General features: G+C 46.0%; 1 protein-coding gene across 2 annotated transcripts in view; it reads right to left on the reverse strand.

The window, feature by feature from the left end:
• Positions 1-10,892: 10,892 nt before the first annotated feature.
• The window catches only part of SPRED2 (sprouty related EVH1 domain containing 2), a 111,433-nt gene continuing 103,259 nt past the window's right edge, over positions 10,893-19,066 (reverse strand). For both annotated transcript variants that reach the window (XM_063078318.1, XM_063078319.1), the window contains exons 6-7: positions 16,331-16,477; positions 10,893-14,173 (exon numbers count right to left, since the gene is read on the reverse strand). In XM_063078318.1, the coding sequence (XP_062934388.1) occupies positions 13,508-14,173; positions 16,331-16,477 (813 nt within the window). In that variant the 3' untranslated portion in view covers positions 10,893-13,507. The remainder of the gene's footprint in view (positions 14,174-16,330; positions 16,478-19,066) is intronic.

A 19,066-nucleotide genomic window follows, 5' to 3' on the forward strand; every position in this document is an offset into this window, starting at 1 on the left:
TAATGATTCTGTCAGATATCTGGGCCCTGTGGTCAAATGGACAGTGAGCTTTGGGCCTTATCAAAAATAGCTTAATGGGTGCCATGAATGGATGCCAAGAATGCTTAATGGGGGTAGGCCCTGTGCTAAACTCTCACACGTTATCTCATTTAATCCTCCCAATAACCCAGCTAGGTGGGCACCATGATTATCCCCGTTTCACTGATGAAGAAACTGAGGCTTGCCTGAGAGCACATGGTTACGATGTGGTGAAGTTCAACTTGAAATCTAGGATTGGGATTCTAAAGCCAGTGCTTGCTTTCTTCTTTGATAAAAAACTTAAAGGAAAAATAGGATATAGCCATATACTGTAAGAGATAGTACTAAAGAGTTTAAAATGAAAATAACTCTCTGTCCTACCAGACTCCAGACCAGAGGCAAGTATCGTCACTGGTGTCTGGCATTGCCTTCCAACTATATCGAATACACACACAGACACGTACATGTTTGTGTCTAGTGTATAAAATGGGTGTGTGCTAACCATACTGTCCGCACCTTGCTTTCTTCACTTAACATTTCTTGGAAAGCTTTAGCAAAGCCTCACAAAGACAGCTGTCTGATTTTTTCAATGGCTGCACAGTGGTTCTAGTATGGACATATAGGAACTTGAGGAGAACCAGTCCACTCTTAGGGACATTTAGGACCTTCTAGACTTTTCCTGTCAGCAACAATGCTGTAATGAGCATCTTCAAGCAAACGCCCCTGCACACATGTATTAGCAACATTGTGCTTTTGATAATAAGAGCAACATGACATTCCTGGACAGAGGGGTCACTTGCCCAGAGATTTCACTTGTAGCATTGCCAGGGCATTGGGATGGTACCGAGGGGACCATGTAGGCTCTTGGCTTTGGGACATTCAGGTTTGACAGTAATAGACCTTGGCACTGTCTGGCACCTCAGGGAAATTTCTGAATGCAAGTAAGAATATGCATAGCAGGGGTTCCTCTCTCTAGCTGCCATGTCAGCACAGCACCTTCAGGGCAGCCAGGAACTGCAAAGGTCAACTGTCAAGCCTGCTGCTGGGGCAGGTGGAGACCATCATGCCTGGACCATGGAAGGAGGCATGGACCAAACTCCAGAGAGATGACATAGCTTGCCCAGGGTCACACAGCCAACGAAAGGTGGAGAGGATGGTGGGGCTGGGCTGGAGTGGGGGCTGCTGTCTCTTTGTGCACCACCCCCCAGTTGGCTCTAGCAGGCCTGCTTAACAGGGCTCTGCCTCTCCTCTGGCTGGTACTAAGGCTTGAGGAGATCCTGAAGCCACTTCTGGGTGCAGGACTGATGAGAGATGCCTGCCCTGCAGGCAGGGGAGTGGCTTGTGTCCCCACCACCTTTTGCCTTCCCTTGTCTGTCTCATGAAGTTGGCGCTTCTTATATAAACTGCCACTCTCTCTGTATCAGTCAGGATTGTCTGCAGTGGTAACAAGCAAACCTGGAATTATACTGGCTTAATTCCAGCATTTATTTTTCACTCTCTTACTCACTCCCATGGCATTTGTCCTACCTGTAGTGACTCAGCGACCCAATCTGCTTTCATCTTGAGGTTTGCCACCTCAAGGGGTGGCCTCCAGGATTGCCCTGGGGGAGCGCTGGGGTGGGGTGGGGTGAATGCAGGAGGATCATATACAGACACTTCAACATCTCACCCAGGTCCCTTACAGCTCACTGGCCAGAGTTAGTTACATGGCCCCCGCTAGCTGCAAGGGACTGTGAATGGTCTGGGGGGTGTCTTTTGGATAATTCTGAGCAGTATGTGTCTCTGCCAAGCCCCCAAGCTGGTGGGGCCACACAAATATGGGTTACATTAAGGAGGGAAATAACCACAAGTCTGTGGGCACTATTATTAGCAGTAGATTTGGGGACCAATATTAGCTTTTAGCTGTTGCTCAATTGCTAATTCATATGCAGAAAACTTTTATTTTTTTTTAACCATCTCATTGTAAAATAAAACACACATACACAGAAAACCCAACAAAACAAGCAGGGAGCTTAAGCTTAGTAAATTATCATCAGGCAAACTCTCGTGATACTGCCTCCCAAGGCAGGAAACAGAACTTAATAGCAGAGGTAATTGTTTTAGTGTTTGGACTCAGTGCTCTATTTTTCCAAACTTGACTCTAACACAGCTTTGGAAAAGTGAAGTTTTGATTTCAGAGGTATAATTCTCCACTTTGAAACAGAGGGAGGTCTAATCTCGACAATGAACTTGTAAATCTGCCTGTGACTGAGGGAGTGAGAAAGTCCTCCAGTCTCAGAATGAATATGAAGAAGGAATGTGGGATGCCTCGGGCAGGCCAGCCAGTGGCCCAGGGAGGCTGTTGCCAGATGCTTCCTGTGTGCCCCACTTGTGGGCTTGGTCCCTGGGTCAGCCTGCTTCTTATGGCCCTGGTGCTCCAAGGGAACGGGTCTACCCTGAGAGGCCACCACACCCAATGCGTGGCCCCTCCTCCAGGCCAAACTGCAGCCTGAGGTCAGCCTGACCCTTGGGACTCCCAGCTCTCGGCAGAAGCCCCATCACCCCTGCCAAGGTATGTGTCAGGCTTGAAGCAGCACACAATGTTTTGCTAACTTGCAAAGGCTGAATCCTAGAAAGACCGCGTGTTCCTGGCTGCTGGACACCTGGCCTGGCTGATGCTTACCCCACCCCAGGGCCTGATGCACCTGCTGGGAGACTCTGGGCAGGACCTCCCACCGGGCTCTGTCAACACATATTTCTAGGCTCAAGTCAGACTCAGGAAAGCATGGCTTTCTCCCCTCTCCACCCGCTGCTTCCCTGCACCCTTGGAGCAGCTGACCCCGGTTTTGGTAAAAAAAATGAGAGTCTTCACCAGTCAGATGAGAGAAGAGGAAGCAAATGCCATGCTGCCCTAATTAAGCCCAGACACGACCCTCCTTCTGGGGCAGAGGCAAGGAACTTGGGCCTTCCCACTCTCTTTTCAGAGCGTTTGGAACAAACTCCCAAAATACCAGAGGCTGAGCGCAAACCTCCTTTGCTGTCATCAAGACGGAGAATGAATCATGCAAAACATTCAATTTTTTCCCCCAAGTACTGCATATATACCTACATTTAGTGTCATTTTACATGCGCAAAGTATTTTTTAAAAAATTCTTTTCTCTCTCTCTCTTTTTTTCCAAACCCCAAACACCAGCTGTAAACCCCACTGCTTCCTTCCCCACCAAGCCTGCAGAGGCAGGAGGTGGTGGCAGCAGGCAGCCAAGCCCCTGTGCTCTGAGTCAGGCCTCCCTCTTGGTGGCTTGCTGCCTGCAAAACAAACTTAAAGGCTGGTGAATGGCACTTAGGGGCCCGCAAGCATGCAGGAGGCCTAAAATATTTGCAGAGGCGCACACTCCGTTCGCGGAATTAAAGGCCACTATGTAAATATCAGGGCCCTGGTTGGGGCGAGGCATTTTCAAAGTGGCTTTCTGCAAGGAAGCAAAGACATTCATTCAAAAACATCACATAGGAGCCACACCACAACTTCCTGGCCCCAGAGGGTAGATTCAAAAGGACCACAGCCCTGGGGCCAGTGTTTCGACCTTTCTTTTTCGCTGCATATTGCACAGGATGGTTTTGTGATGACCTACAATGTGAGCTTTTAGGGCTGGGCAGACAGGATCGATTTTCTCTTTTGGCAGGGAAAAGGCTTTTTTGGAAGACACTCAAAAGGCAACCATAGTTACTGACGGAGCATGGCAAGCATGAGACAGAGGTAGTTATTACTACCCAGGCTTGACAAAAGAGGAAAAAACATGGAATGGATTTTGCATAAAGCCACAAATATTAATTCCAGGGACTCCCAGATGAGTATAGAAGCAGAGCAGACACACCTGATACCCCCTCGCAGCATCCCTTTCAAATTCCCAGGAAGTCTCCCACAAACATGAAACCAGGCAACAACCCTACGACCAAACGCGAGGCCATGAGCCAAAATCCAGGCAGAATTTTCACTAACCACATTGTTCATGGGGATGTATTTAGAACGTTTTTGGATTTTGCACCATTCATGTTGCCCCCTCTGAGCCAGAACAGGACAGACAGCCCCAGGGAGGAAGGAAATAGTTTTGTTTGAATTAATTCCTTTGTTGGTGATGGTCTTCCACCTGGGCAGGAATTATCTTCTAGGTCAGACAGAGCCCTAGTTTCATCCTTTTCTGCCTTTCTCCAAAGCAACAGAGACTGCAATTCCCAGCACGCAACACAGTGAGAGATGGAAGGCTGGCTGAAGGCATGCAGCATCTTCTTCGATGTTTAATTGCTAGAGGAAGCGTCATCACCGGTGGTAAAAAGGGAAGGGTGCTAAGAGTGGCTGTTCAAAGAAGGTATGTAAACTACATTTGAGTCTTCAGCCTAACCAGAGATCCCAAGAGCTGAGCAGAAGATCCATCTGTAGGCTGGCTTGGAAATACCCCAGATAATGCTCACCAGGCATGAAGAGCTAGGCAGGCTTAGATCCACAAGACAAAGATGCTGGCACACAAGTGGGAGGCGAAGGACACTGCATTTACCTTGTCTGCTGGCCAAGACTGAGCCTGGACAGAGGGCTCCCACGCAATGGAAAAATACCAACAAGGGGCCAATGAAAAGACAGTTGAACATGAAGAGGAGGAAAACTGCCCTCAAAACCCAGAGGCAGCTGATCTCTCTGAACATTACTGTTCTCAAGAAACAGATGCTCACCTTAGATAACTGCTGCTTAATGCCCTCTGTAAGATGCAAGAAGATATAGCCTCAATGGAACTGGCGCAAGAAGGACTAGAAGGATAAAACAGTTTGAGATAAGATAAGAAGTACAAAGGGCGCTGTCTAAAATAAGAAGGTAATACAAGGTAACCAAAAACAGAAGAGGGAGAACCAAAGCTATATTTGAAGAGAAGAAGAGCAGACTTGACTACAAGACAGCCTGTTAACCAAAGAGAGGAAGAGGACACACACCTTTAGTTCTCAGGATCCCTTTATTCTCTTAAAAATTATTGAGGAATCCAGAGAGCTTCAGTTTAAGTGGATTATAGCTATCGATATGACTGCACTAGAAAATAAAACTGAGAAATTTAAAAATATTTATTAAAAATTCATTAAAAGTACAATAAATCCTTTGCATGTTAATGTAACATTTTAATGAAAAACAACTATACTTTCAAAATAAAAAAATATTTTAGTGAGAAGAGATTCACCGGCTTAGATTTTGCAAATCTCCTTAATGTCTGGCTAAATAAATAGAAGTTAGCTGGATTCTTATATCTGCTTCTGAATTCAATCTGTTGTGGTATGTTGTTTTGGTTGAAGTATATGAAGAACATCTGACCTTGGATACGAATGTTGTTGGAAAAGGGAAGAGAATTTTTAATAGCCTTTTGAGATCCTTGTGGACGGTCTGTTTTGACATTACACCAAAACTCACAAGTGATAGTTTCTTAAAGATTAGTTGCAATATGGAATCTGAAACCATATCATTGTGTTACATCAAAATTCACTGGTCTTGCCTTTTTAATGGGTCTTTTACCCATGCATGATTCTATAATAGCTTGTATAGGTCATTTGGAAAATATTAGTTCAATAAATTATACAGAACTGAAAGTTGACACATTTCATTTTCATTATACAGTTAAAAAAATCATATTTCTTAATATCACCTCCAATTTTATGAGAAAAGTCTATTGGGAAACTGTCAAGTCAACAGTAGCAGATACATGTTTTACAAAATAACAATTTTTGCTTAAAGGAGCAAAATTTATCACTGGCAACAAATACTGTCAGTTGTCTTCCTTGAAGTAATAGGTTCATTTTACTCATTTTTTGAGAAAGTGTCTGCCAAATACCTCTGCCTGAATAACCTATAGTAACATAACCATAATGACCATCTGTCTGTTGCTCTTTCAAGCTAAAGTGGTGTCCCATAACAAAAGCAGCTAGTTCAGCTTGCAACTCAAAACAATTGCCCAAAGCTTTACCTCAAGGTAACTAATTTACCTAACTGTGCAACAAAAGTGCTTTTTGCATATGTTCCATTTTGTCACACAGAATATTAAACAGATGTGAACTGAAGAGGTGATATTTATTAAAAGTAATGGTATTTATTGCTTCATTAAGCACATTCTTACGTGAAACTGGCATTTCCTTTTAAGAGCATGCATGGAGGTGAAGCACACAATGACTAGGCTAGAACACCAACAGCATGTTTTACCCTTCATCGCTTTTGCACCATCAGCGCAAATGTCAACACAGTGGAAAAAGCAAGTAATATCTTATTAAAGATGGTTTTGACCTCAGGGGCTCCCAGGGTCTGTAGACCACTCTTTGAGAAATGCTACTACAGGGAAAAAAAAAAAAAAATCCCCAAATCCTCATTTTAAAGATGACAATGTTAAGAAACTATCCCTGGAACAATTTAATAAAAGGGCAAGATGAAAATGATGAGAGATAGGAAATTTCAAGTGATTTTTATTGCTTCTGTATTAATTGGTTTTAACAATAAAATAGAAAAAGAATAAGCTATTTTCACTTTGGGAGAGGAAAAAATGCTTTTTTAGAAGAAAGTTTGTCCTGGTGAAGTCTAGGCTGCATTTTACTACATGGATAGATTGGTACACCCATCCACTGTACTTCTCTTTCTCCCACGGCTGCCAGGAAACCAGGTGGCCAGCCTGCTGCCGTGCGATCCTTTACTTGTTTTCTTGCACTTCACACACCCGTTCCTATGTTCTTCTTACTCTCTTCATGTGACAGCTCAAGGGTAGAAGTCACCTTAGAAATCACCTACTTCAACACATCAACCGGGTGCATATAGTAAAGAATTAAAGATAAAAAGAACCAGTACGTCTTATTCCATTATCAGATAGAAGATTTACAATACGAAAGCTCTCAAGAAGATAGCAGGGTTAACAAATTCACCTTAAGTCACAAAGGGTCGATATGTTTTTTCTCTTCTGTGAGGTTTTGGAGTAGGAGTGGAAGATGCTGTCTTGAAAAGAGGTTTATGGGGACTGGAAGCAAAGGGCACGGAAAGGAGAAGTTGGCTTGTCTACACCACAGTTTTGCCTGGTGCTGGCTTTGTTCCTGGGTAGAAGTTGAAATTGCTATTGCCAAACTGGCAAAGACTGTGGACGCTCATCAGAGATCATCTTTTGCTCTTCCAGTCAGCCCGTATTCATTGAGAAGATCAAAGATGCCAAGTTGACTGCTGGCTTCGGACATTTATGGGAAAGCCTTATAATCCAGGAGAGAAGACTGAAGAATTTACTGTGAATTCATTGGAGAAGTTAAGGAATGGATGAGACACACATCCATTTAACCAAATGATTGAAATATATCTTACCTTTTTCTAATTGAATAAAAAATTAAATGAGTTTTTCATGTGAAATCCATTAACCCAACTTTCCATTTAAGCAGCCCCCTTGTCAGCAGTGGTGGGTGGTGTCAAGCATTCATTTGTAAAATGCCAACGACCAGCTGGGATAACCCATATAGAGAGCCAGGCCCTGGGAACAGATTCCATTCTGAGTCTGATTCCTCTTCTACTAAATGGGAATGGTAATAATTCTGTTTTCCTCACAAGGTGATAGTGAGGACTAAATGAGGTAATGGACGGAAAGTGCATGGCAAGTATTCAAGAAATGTTGTCATTCCCATACTGATCAGGAAATTAGAGCACAGCCATATTATGAACACGGTGAAACTGTTAAGAAGGGTAAGGTAAATCTATGTGTATTCACATGCAAAGATGCCAGGGATAAATTTTTAATTAAGAACAAAACAAAACAAAAGAACAGGTTTAAGAGCAGTATAGGTAGAACACATGGCTGTATTTTAATTCCTCTCCAAAGACAAAACACATGCATGCACTTAAACACATAAATGTATAAACACACACATACACACCTCTGTGTGTAATTGCACAGAAGAGTCCAGGAGACATGGCGGTTACCTTTGCTATGGGAGAGGAGTGTTAGGATTTGAATTGTGTCACCCCCCAAATCCATATGTTGGAGTCCTCAGCTCAAGGATCTCTGAATGTGACCTTATTTGAAGATAGGTAATCTATCTCAGAGGTAATCAAGTTAAAATTAGGTCCTCAGGGTGGGCCCTAATCCATATGACTGGTATCCTTAAAAAAAGGGGGAATTTTGACACAGAGGACATGCATGGGGGAAGGTGATGTGAACAGGTACAGGGAGGTGATAGCCATCTACAGGCCAAGGAGAGGCCTGGAATAGAACCTTCCCTCACAGACATGCTCATACCTTGATCTTGGACTTCCAGCCTCCAGACTGGAACAATAAACTGCTGTTGCTTAAGCCACCCTGTTAGTGGTACTTTTTTATGGCAGCCCTAGCAAATTAACACAAGAAAACACTCATCTTTATATTTTTACAGTGCATGACATTTTTATGACTATACACATTACTTCTATAATCAATGCCTCCTCCCCTGCAATTTTTGGCCAAAAAATAAAGAGAGAGAGAGAAAATGAGAGAAAGGACATAATAAACGGGGGAAAGGGTACCAGGTATTACTATCACATAATAACTGTCTTTTCCCTCCTTTGTAAATATACAGCCTCCTGCTCCCTGCCCCCCACTCCTCCTACCTGTATAGTGATTGGCTTGCTTCCAGGGCACTGCTAGCACTGGTGGCTGCCCCAGCTGAGAAGACCAGGCAGGTCCTGATCTGCAGTCACACTGGTATCTGGTCATGCAAGATGTCATCAGGGTCATCTCCATTCCATGTATCTGGTTCAGGATTAAACAAAGAGTGCTACTGCTAACCATCTCACCCCACAAATCAGAAAGCCCAACAGGCTTGCACTGAGATGCTTTCACAAGCCCTGGCCCCTGTTCACACGATGGCTCTGTGATTGCCGGCTCAGATGCCACGGTAAAATAACAAGCTGCCCTGTGGGTCCCTGTAAAGCACAACTCTTCCAGCAGCACTGATTTTCTGGCAGGTGTCCACCATTCAGGGGAGAGGGTGGTGACCAGCATCGGGGGAGCAGCAAGGAGGAGGAGCAGAGGCCTGACATGTGGGAAGCAACCCCAAAAGCCACAGAAGTAGGGCAGGAGGGCCAGGCAGGCAGGGCTCTGGAAACAGTGTGCTCCAACCCCAGCAAGCGCAGTGGAGCTAGACTGGGCCCTGTTGGCAGAACCGCTCCGTCAGAGGCCACCGGCTTCTTCCAAGTTGCATGTATTGGTTCCCCTGGAATCCAGCAAGCTCAGTGCACTTCTGCAGCTGCTACTGGGGCTGTGAATATACCTGGAAGGGTGAGCAAGAAATCAAAACCAAATTCAGAACTGCAGAGAGGTTAAGAAATGTCAGCATACAGGTTGTAGGTGTAAATACTCACGAAATATCCACTATGTACTTTATAGCCTCCTGTGACTCAAGAGGTTGTCCTCTCCAGTTTTTGAAGTTTCCTCAGGGCCCCAGAATAATGGAGAAACTGAGGAAGAAACTAGCATTTTTGGAGAGCCTTCTGTGTATTGCACTGTAACTATAGCATGATCTTTTGACCTGCAGGACCACTGAGGGCAGGAATTATTCTGCCTGTTACACGTAAGGAAACTCAGAAAGGGGAAGTCATTTGCCCAAGGGCTACGGCTCGTAATGGCAGAAAGACTGTCCGGTGACCTTGATGGGGTTACGTAGTTTCTCTACACATGCTTGCTTTGCTCATTTGTCAGGTGGAAATGAACCCTCCATTCTGCAGTGGGTTAAAGATGATGTGCATAGTGTTGCTGGGTTCCTGGCCTAGCATGCAGGGTGCCAGATTACAAGCTATTCCTGAGGCAGCCTAGGGGGGCCCGAGAGAACAAGGCAGGTGCCCACTGTTGACTGGTGCCCACTTTTCAAGCTCAACAGGGAGGGAAGGGAGCAGAGGGAGGCCTGGCAAGGACCCGGGCTCTGGAGTCAGCCAGCCTGGCTCAGTCTCTGCCTCAAGTGATTGTAGGTTCTCTCGTTTCAGTTCAACTGTAAAACATGGATAATGGGGGGGAAGTGCCTTGCAGGGACATGAGGGGCAAGTAAGATCTTAGGACTTCTCCACTCCAGCTGTGGAGCAGCCCTCCCAGTTCTCTCACTTTCTAACTCCCAGCATCCCGCCTTGCTTTCCCTTTGCCAGTGGCTTGAGAAGAGTTAAAACCAAGAAGGAGGGCCCCTCCATACATCTCTTTTTAGGGACCCTCCTCAGTTCTCTAGTGAAGGAGATGAAATTTTCCTCTGTGACCCTCAAAAGACCTCATGCTTTATTTCCTCTTGGGGATTGTCACTGTAGCTTTTGAGCATCCAAAGAGTCCATTTGGAAAGGAAAGTGGGCCAAATAAAGCTGCTCTGAGCAGACCAAGGGTTTTGCAGTTTTAACAATTGTTTTCTGTGAGAAATTGTCTTCCAAACCACACACACACACACACACACACACACACACACACACACACACACACACACACACACGCCCCTGAGGTTCAGCAGAAATCGGTGGAAAACAAGCCGAAGGAAGCACAGCTGTTCCCTCTGAGGAGCACGCGTGGGGAAGCGAGGCCTAGGAGAGGGGGTGTTCCCGGGCTGCTGTGACATGCAGCATTCCTTTCGCTTGAGGCATCCAGCCCAAGGAGCTGCACTCTCCCCTTGGGAATATGATATAACCATAGGCGGGAAGGGCCCTGCAAAACAGACTGGTGTCCACACGTCCTTCTCTGGAGGAAACCCCATCCCATCCTGTGTGCGAGAACTCCCGAGTCTGCCAAGGCTCAACTGTCTCCGGTCTCCAGCCAGACAAATACCCCAAAGTCAGCGATCTGATAGGATGTGTTTATATTTACATGGTACATTTTAAAGCAATGGCTACATTGGTCATACATATTAGAAACCATAAAAAAAAGTTAAGAACTAAAATGTACATCATACACTTGTATATATATTTTTTACACAGAGGTAAAAAGGCTTATTATAAAAAAATCAATACAACAGGGTTTTTTTAGTATACAGGTAAAGAATGAATTTTGCTTCAGGCACTTTAATTTGTTAATGTGAGCAAATAGCTTGGGGTTGGGGGGAGGGGCGGTCAGGGAAGCTTCTGAACAGAAAAGTCTTCTGGTTAATGTTTTGTTACCACAGATACAAAAATAAAATCTGGATAATTTCTCTCAAATGATTAACGTCAGTATGCCCAAGCTGACTGGGAAAATCCTACACACTGTTCAGCTGCAGTGTGGCAATTAGTGAGACGTATTTACATAAATGTCCCCATGGCTGTCCTTGTGCCCTTAACCGCTGCCTTCACAAACCAAAAAGTATATGAGGAGTAAGATTCACTAGTATAACTCCTAAAAGGGGTAGAAAAGGACAAGGGGTAAAGGAAGATAGAAACAAAACAACAAAATAGAGACGACAAACAAAAAGCAGCTGGGATGTGTGTGTTCTTATTGAAATAAATAGGGGCACCTGAACGGAGGTGTAACGAAACACACATTAGTGTTGTGCTTTGTAGAGAGGAGACCTTAGAGAAAGACCCCGAGGAAATACCTCAAGGCGGGGGCGGGGGCGGGAGGATGATGGTCTCTCAACAGCATTGGAGACTGGCTGAAGGTTTTCTAGATGTTCTCTACCATGGAAGTGGTTCTCTTTTCTTCTGTCAATCCGGATGGACAGCTTTCTGCTTCTTTTCCAAACTGAAAGCCCAAACCAGTTACTCCAACAAATGAAAGCATCTGCCAACCAACTCATAAGCACATTGGGTATTTACACCGATGATCTGTCTAAAGAAACGTGATGGGCTCTCAATGAGCTGAAAACATTCCCATGAACGTTAAGGATGGCTAGCATTTTCCCAATACAATCGGCAGGCTGGAAAAAAGTCCTTTTGCTTGAAGACTGCTGTCCTGTGTGCAATAAAGAAGGGATGGGGAAAGGGAGGAGAGGGGACTGGCCGTGCCTTTAGCTGGCAATTACCACAGAAAGATCATGGCAGGAAGAAAGGCCAGCTTGGCAAGCCTGTCCCCTGTGGTCTCCACGAGGTTCTGATTGTACTATGCTAGGTACAGGCAACCGCTCTTCACTTTTCTGCTTCCGTCAATGAGATTTGGCTAGTCCTTGCAATATATTAGAAAAACACTCTTTTCCAATCTAATTAGAAGCCTCCTATATGGCAAGGTGACAGGCAGAACCAGTCGGCTGACCTAACCATCTGTGCACCCAAAGTGGCAAGCCTGGGTTTGAAGTTTCAGGAGAAAGACACTTAGGCATTGGAAGGGTTTTTATATATGGCCTTGTTTTTTCCCAAGTATAAATGAATGTGGAGACATGAAGTTGAGTCCAAAAGGAAACCCAAAACATAAACCCACAAACAAAATGCAACCCACCACTCTTCAAATTTATGACAATTAAAATCCCCCTCCCCCTGGTTAATATAAAATAGCCACGGGGTGGGGAGAGGGAGAGGAGCTCCTATAGTTTTATTCACAACCATAGTGTTTCTCAACTGGAACTTGTTCGCAGAACACTGGTTTGTGTTTGAATAGATTATTTGGTTTGCAAAACAATGAGCAAAGCTTCTTACTTCATAAGTGTCTTATTCCAATATTGCTAAATTTTTAGAAGTGGTGGTGACACCATTTTAAAAAGTTCTACTTTTAGGGGTAACTGGGGAGGCTCATAGAAACCTGAAATCCCCTTTCCCCACCCTGGTCCAAGGGGATGTGATGAGTTTAAGTAATTTTCCTGATCCTCACAAGTTAATCTGAAGTTAAGGCTCAATTCTCAGTCATTTTAAGGGTGAATGTTTTGCATCAGTGAATAATTTTGACAAATTCTTTGGGAGACAGAAAATGATGATAGGCTAAAGATAGAAACTGTGGCTTAAACGTGAGTAATTTGGCTTTAGAAAAGTTAAAGCGATATTGTTTTGTGGTACAAGCTGGTTAACTAGCTCACCTCCTATACATAATAACTGACTGCAGGTTAAAATACTTGTTAGGGTTTCATCATTCTGACATTACATTTCTGCAGGAACCTGATGCTAGCAACAGGCAAGCTGAACCAAGAGATGGTCTTCCATGCTCTTGGAAAAATTGACTACAAAACCCTCCCAAATCGGCAGTTCCGACGGCAGACTCCTTTGAGCTGGAAGAGGTGAGAGGAAAGACAGGAAATCAACACATGGATAAGACAGTTAGCTTGATTACAGATCGTTAAGAATACACAAGAATCTATGCTGAAGGTTCCTTTCCTTAGAACACTGTGCGAGCGTGTGTGGGCGTGCGGCTGGGGCGGTGTGGCTGGCGGGGGTGACTGGAGCATCCACCAGCGGGTTCCCCAGGCCGGAATGGTGCCTCCAGGTACCAGAGTGCAGGGAGGCCTCTTGCTCTCCCTGCTCCTTGGAGTGGAAAGCGGTGTGGAGAAGATGAGAGTACGTAGGAAACAAGTTCCCTTGTGGCTGTCGATGGAGGAGTGGGGCGGGGGCGGGGGGGGGGAGACTGAGTCACGCAGCTGCTTTGTGCTTCCCGCCACAGCACCTGCACATCACTCCGCAGTGGTAGCAGGCCCGCAGCGGCAGGTAACAGCACATACAGGGCGCCAAGAAAGACAAGGCAATAAGAGCCATCCACCGGAGGCAAAACTTGTCGTCGCTAGTGTCGCACGAGCAAGGGTCTGTATAGTCCCCCTCGGGGTCCGACATACAGTGATAGAGCATGCTGTCCGCGCACCACATACAGCTCACCCGGCGGATGCAAGTTCTCACGGGGTCGGGCGCGTCCTGACAGCGGCCCCTCCGGTTCTCCTCGTGGTTGAACATGTCCCTGCAGTACACGCACCGGGACCGTTCGCCGTCCTCCTTCCGCCGCCGGGACTTGCCGCGGCTGGGCTGCGTCTTGATCACCCCGCCCCCACGGCCTTTGGGGTCCTCGCCCAGGCCAAAGTCTGAGGAGTCCACGTAGGGGTAGTTGTAGTCGTGCTTGGGCAGCTCGCCCTTGGCGAAGCGTACGTACGAGTCCGCGTCCTCCGAGGTGTCCAGGTATTTGCCCCGGACCGGTGCGTGCCGGTAGTCCTCGTAACCTGTCATCCAGATCTTCTCCCGGGGGTTGATGCGCACGATCTCCTCGTCGTCGTCCGGGAAGTTCACCTGGCGGTAGGGCCTTGGCATTGGCTGCCGCGGGAGAAAGGAGACATCTTACAGCAGTGGCCAAAAAAACACCTCCTTCCTCCCCAATCCTCTAAATTACACCCTTCCCCTCAGCAAAGGCGTTTCTGGAGGAAACGGACCCATCCTGAAAGTACTGAATATCTAGTTTGTTGGTCAAAGATACATTTCAAATTGTGAGTCTCAGTCCATGCCTGCATCAATTCAGGAAATCAATTCAGTGGGTTGAGACCCCATTTCTCCCTTTTTGTTGAAGTATTACTATATACGGAGGAAAGTGTGCACATGTAAAAGTGCAATTTGATGGATTTTCAAAGGCCCAACACACGCAGATCAAGGGCAGAGCAGGACCTGCTTCCCTGGAACACCCTCCCTCCCCCATTCAGGGACCTCCACACTGAGGGTGATGGCTGCAGGGATTCTAACAGCTTAGATTAGTTCTGCCTGTTTTTGTACTGTATGTTCTCTCTTGGAAGATTCGCTGCTGCTTCTTTTGGAGTGCACTGCTTGTTACAAGGTAAGTACTGCTTCATTAAACTTTTCAACATCCCCATGTGTACAATGTGTGCGCTGCGTCACAACAGAAGATGCACAGCTCACTGTGGGTCATGTTCAAAAGACCAACGGGGGACACTAGGACCGGAAGGCTCACCCTGTAATCTGGTAGTAATCTGGTTGGGCAGAAAAGATGCATGGGATATGAGAAGGGTAAGAGCAAAGGATCTGGAAGCTGTCTGGGTTCAAATCCCACCAGGATCCCAAAGACAGTGAGAGGCCAGACCCCACGCTACACCCTCTAATCTTTGAATCCCCTTAGGGTGAAGGAGTCTTTTCTCTGCAGTTAGTCCTGCTACAGTTCACAACTGTGCCTTGTCCAGAGCAGCAGGCACTGAATAAATATTTATTGAATAGATGCATGTAACCCTGCCTTGCCCAGACCATGTCAGTTGTGGCAGAGAATGAGATTTCCCACTTTTGAAGTCTTTGGATTTGAAGATTTTTCAAGGGATGAGGAGCATGGTTCTGGAGTGACCACTGCAGTCAAATGCTGACTACTGAATTAACTAGCAAGGCTCTCAAACTGCATGGGACCATTGTGAGGAGAAGAGAAATAATCTATGCAGATTGTCAGCTCAGAGCACGGCATATAGGACATGCTTGATACCTGCTGCCATCACTGTCACTGTAATATTGGCTACAGAATTTATCACAAGGTAACAGATTCACCCCTTGCCTTCCCACCAGACATGAGCTCCCTGAGGGCACGGGACACATCTCACACAATTTCCCCTAATTCCTGTACGATTTCAAAATGAGTCCTGGGAGCTGATGCAGGTTTTGCTAATTTTTTATTTTGCAAAGTAAGGAAAGTCAAAATGTCAATTTCCATCTACTGCTATCATAATATGATTTTAAATAAGAATATTTTAATGCCAAAATATTAGGAAGCACATAAAATAATTTTGTCAAATAAAGTCAAATAAATCTAGCTTTATGCTAAAAAGCTCAGTGCCCTATGCTCTTTTTTTCTCATTTCAAAGCAGTCTAGTGGCTATATCACCCCACCTGGGCACAAGTCCATGCCCCACAATTGGGAACTTGCTCCGCAAAGCAGCCACTCAGTAAATATTTGATGAATCACTGAATTCCATATTCCAGCTACATCTCCCTGAGCAAGACTGGGCCTGCAGCCTGCAATGCCAGGGGCTCGAGCCAAGTGTGCAGCATTCTTTAGTCCTGATCATGGCTCTAAGCTTTGACACAAAGCCAGGAGGACCTCTGGACAGAGCAACACAGAAGGAGCATGGCCACCCAGCGGTGGCTTGGATTTGAATCTCGTTCCACCAGGTACTTCATCTTTCTATGCCTTAGCTTCCTCAGCTATCAACTGGGGATGCCAACAATCTGCCTTGTGGGGTAATTTGTGAGGATCAAACCAGATAAAGCATATAAAGGGTTTGGAAAGGTGTTTGGAGCACAGAAAACTCTGAGTGAGGCTGAGCTGCCGCTGCCAACACTACCTTCAATATGGGGTGGGGCACAAAGCAGGAGAGCACGACAGGCCTGCGCTCAGGCACCTGGCTGAAGAGGAGGGGCAGGAGGTCATTCCCGAATCACAGCCATCCACCCTGATGACCTCAGAGGAACAGGACTGCTGCTCACCTGGTCGAGGTGATAGTGGTCCATGGGGTATGGGTCGTGGAGGTGGCCCAGGTAAATCTTCCGGTGCTCACAGGATGCGGGAGAGGAGATTGTCCGAGTGGGTTGTTCCCGCTTCTGAGAGGAATTAGAAGAACTGTCTGTAGCTGTCTGTTTAGAGGGAGGTAACTGAGAGTTAATTTAAAAACAACAACAAAAAAATCCCACACACTAAACCTTAACATGTACTATTCAAATACTGTGTACTCCCCAGTTGTGGCATATTGCTGGACTTCCCAAAATCTTGAGTTTATCCTGGCTGCAGCAGGAGGACTCTTGAAGGACCAGATTGTCTAAACACAACGTGGCTGGCTGAAAAGGTGGAGAAACCTAGCCACCAGACCCTGGAAAGTTGGGTTTGTTTTCTCAAACGTGGGAGCAGCCACTGGGCTTTGAGGGAGGGGCTCAAAACACCAGGCTCCCACTGGTGTGTTCCGGTTTGACTAGGAATGGTTCCCCATCTGTGGCCCTGGTTGCGAGGGACTATGGCAAGCAGGAAAGATGCAAATAAAACCCAAATGTTTATGTGTGGGGCAAATCCCAGCCTGGGAAAGAGATAAGGATACTTCTGCAGTATCATGGGTACTGGCTTTTCAGGAAGAAATCTTGTAATCTTTGGGGTTGGAGGTGAGAGCTTTGGAGGTCACTTTAAACTAGAAGTGAGATGAATGATGGCACAGAATGAAGGCTACCTCTGTGGAGGGTGAGTGCAGAGATGCTTTTCCCAGCAGAGGTGATGAGTAAAGACTGGAGCCTCCATAGCCATATCTTTGGAAGATGGCCAGATATCGGTATGGACTGTGGGTGTGGGCAGAGCACATGCAATCCCACAGGCACAGGTGGTCCCTCTGCCACCCAATACACCACCCGCCTAAGTCTCCATGAAGCAGGCCAGTTGACTCCAGGTGGTGGTGGTCATTTTCCACAACCCTCTGGGGCCAGGGGTCACATGCTCCTAAAGGGCTTTGTTAAATGCAGCTGGCAACAACTTGAAAATGGGGACCCTCAGAATCCCCACCCTACCTTCTGCTGGTTTTGAAATGCTGGCCCCTTGACCACAAAGCCCAGGGGGATTTCTAATACACCACATTGCTGCCTCTCAAACTCAGGTGAGCCCCCCTTCCGAGATTAACCCAACTACAACTCTCCAAGTAAGAAGGTGCACCCTGCTTTATGCAAAGCCAGGAGATAAGGGGAGGAAGTCTTACAATACAAAGGTTTCTAAAGATCTCAATAAATACCTTCTGAATGTGTAGATAAGGGCCCTTCAGAGTGATTCAGATATCAAGAATTAAATTCTTATCCAACATCCACCTTACAGTCATCTATTAGTTTAGACATTACTCTTGGAATGAACACTGTCATATGTGGCTCAGCATTTAGTTCTCAGAAATCCAGTTACCACATCACGGTCACCTCTGTGTTAGTCTGTTCACCCTAATCCACTCTATTTTCTGTTGCCCATGTTTGGGTTAACAACGTGTAGAAAGTCATTCAAAGAAATGAGGCACACCTGGTTTTTCCTAGTATTCGTTAGTCAATCAGAAATGCCTCCTTCCAAAGTAACCATCCCACCTCCCCAACCTGGAAGAGCCTCTTCCCACTGCACGGGCAAGTGAAAAGCTCCCCAGACATCTGCCAGAGGATGTGAGGCTGAGAAAGCCTTTCAATTCTTCTTGATTTAAGAACAAATTTGTACAAAGGAGCGAGAAGGCCAAAGACCTTGAGAGAGGTGTGTCTACAGTGCAACGCCTCCCGAGGGCAGAGCTGAGGTGCGTCCTAACCTGGCCCGTAATCTCCCATGCCCAACTGCTCAGGGACTCACTGAGCCCTGGGAAGGAAAGCATGCAGGAGACGCTCAGAACTATACTACCAGATAAATCTTGCAAAGCAGCGGGTGTGACCTGTTAAATGAAAAGCATGTACTATCGGGGCATCTCCAAGAAAGGCAAGGGGAAAAAAACCTTTACCCTCATGTACCTCTGAACCGCCTTTCCAGTAAACTCTGCTGTGGTTTTCCCACAAAGCTGCAGAAAAGCAGCCCACCTGAGGTGTGCACATACACACTGTGCAAGCAACATGCTTAAGCATCTCTGTTTTTTTGAAAACATGCTAATGACACCCACCAATCTACCAATCTGACAATGTTCCCTTCAACTGAAAGACCTGGCCATCATAGGCCCTCTGGCTGTGTTTTAAACTCGCCTTGCTCTGCAGTGGGTGTCCCTGAACTGTTAGGGACTGCTCGTTGACTTCAACTGCTTTGAACTCAAGAGCAAAGGTGGAGGTCCTGTGCGACCACTTTCTGTTCAGGACCTCAGACTCCTCAGAGCCATAGCACTCCAGCTTCAGGTTCCCAGCATTCTGAAAGAGCATGGTCAGAGTGAACCTTTAATGCTGCCCACTGAGGATGCGAGGCCGGTGTCCCTGCAGTCTGTAAGTGTACCCTCCAAAAAAATTTTGACTGATTCAATGCCTGTTATTAAAAAGATGTCCAATTAAGACGAGTGCAACCTAATATAAGGCATGGAAAAACAGAAATGCGGTGGCATATTGTAATGCTAAAAATAACGGTGTCTTAGCTCAGGCAGACTAGATTTGAATCATTCTTTAATTATAAGGTATGCGATTTTGGTCAAGTTAACTTCTGACTCCAGTTTTCACATCTGTAAAATGGGGCTAAAATCTTCCTTGTGTTAC

This window comes from Cynocephalus volans, chromosome 14, assembly GCF_027409185.1.
Source record: "Cynocephalus volans isolate mCynVol1 chromosome 14, mCynVol1.pri, whole genome shotgun sequence".
Classification (NCBI taxonomy): domain Eukaryota; kingdom Metazoa; phylum Chordata; class Mammalia; order Dermoptera; family Cynocephalidae; genus Cynocephalus; species Cynocephalus volans.